This window comes from Pinus tabuliformis, chromosome 6 (genome assembly GCF_031772625.1).
Source record: "Pinus tabuliformis cultivar Carrire ecotype Pingquan chromosome 6, CPIR1, whole genome shotgun sequence".
In the NCBI taxonomy this organism is placed as follows: Eukaryota; Viridiplantae; Streptophyta; class Pinopsida; order Pinales; family Pinaceae; genus Pinus; species Pinus tabuliformis.
This window is the reverse complement of record NC_142292.1, coordinates 1,112,631,389-1,112,632,552: the sequence shown is the minus strand read 5'-3', so window position 1 is coordinate 1,112,632,552 and position 1,164 is coordinate 1,112,631,389. Positions and strand designations below refer to the sequence as shown.

At 40.6% G+C, this 1,164-nt stretch overlaps 1 protein-coding gene across 1 annotated transcript; it reads left to right on the top strand.

Annotated features, from left to right (window-relative positions):
* Positions 1-491: 491 nt before the first annotated feature.
* On the top strand, positions 492-951 carry LOC149262791 (uncharacterized). The gene is made up of 2 exons (XM_089382100.1): positions 492-682; positions 780-951. Exons 1-2 carry the CDS (start codon positions 492-494, stop codon positions 949-951), a joined length of 363 nt encoding a protein of 120 aa, XP_089238226.1.
* The last annotated feature ends 213 nt before the right edge of the window (positions 952-1,164 follow it).

Sequence of the window (1,164 nt, the reverse complement as noted above, 5' to 3'; positions counted from 1 at the left end):
GGATCTTCCTACGGATGGGTGGACGACAAGCATTACACACAGGTTTGCCTGTTAAACAGGTAAGAATTACTGTGCTTAATAACTATGAATTTGTAATATGGTTATGTGTGTGTGCATAGATTAGTGAAGAGAATGCTATTCGTTTTCCTGGCAAGGAAAAAAAAAAAAAAAAACAGAAAAACTGTTCTTATGTATTCGGCGGAGACCGATTCTATATATTTACAAATGCAAGCATTGAGCGCGTAAGTAAATTGAAATTCTGTGATACCGGCAACAGAATAGGCATTAAACAGAAACGAAAGCCTGTAACCCTACTCTGTATCCTCATGCAGATAACATTTAGAGAGGGTCGAACCATTAACGATAACATGAGTTCAGGCCTACATTTTATCAGTTTTGTAGAAGATTTTAAACTATAAAGTATCCGCTAAAACCCTTAAAACCCTACGGTGAAACCAGCCAGAAAAACCTCAGGTACTCTGATCGGAAGCATGACGTCCCGTTGCGGAACATTGTTGAGATCTTCGAGGTCCGCACTTAGTTCAGGCAGAAACCTATTCAGATCTGCAGGTAGTCGTTCCTCTGTAACGTCAACTGCCAGACCTCCTCTTCTGTCTTCCCGCACAAATCCATTAGCAAACGACACGGCAAGCTTCCGACCTGGATTCACTTCTTCGTTAAGGTATTATACACACATACATCATTTAAATTCGCCGAACAGTATTATAATGTGTTCATGTTTTTCAGGGGTTTATGGTTCGTTTAAGTTTGTTTGCCAGAATTCCTGGAGAATTAGGCTGTGTGATGTCAATCATTTCACTACACAGCTCGGCTGTAGCTTCCAGACCAACGTCTCATCATGTACATGCCAATTCCAGGGCTTGTAGCGCACTGGCTCAGGGTACTGTTTACTACGCTTATTTGATTGACATGCTTTGCCCAGTGAAATAAATCTTGTCTTTTGAACAAGCTTATGTGGGTTCTGCAATCATTTATGATACATTTTTGTTTAGCTATTGGATAGGGTAAATACATGTCTAGGAGGAATATGTCTGGGTCTTTCTTTGCATTCATCCATGATGCTTTAGAATCCGTAGTCCTTCCATGCGATCCTTCTCCTTTGATTATTGGTACTTGGGCTTCTCACGTGATTCCTTGTCTGTT

Coding starts and splice junctions, on each gene's coding strand:
- LOC149262791 (XM_089382100.1), top strand. CDS start 492: ATGACGTCCCGTTGCGGAACATTGTTGAGATCTTCGAGGTCCGCACTT. Junction 683..779: donor GGATTCACTTCTTCGTTAAG/GTATTATACACA, acceptor TTTGTTTGCCAG/AATTCCTGGAGAATTAGGCT.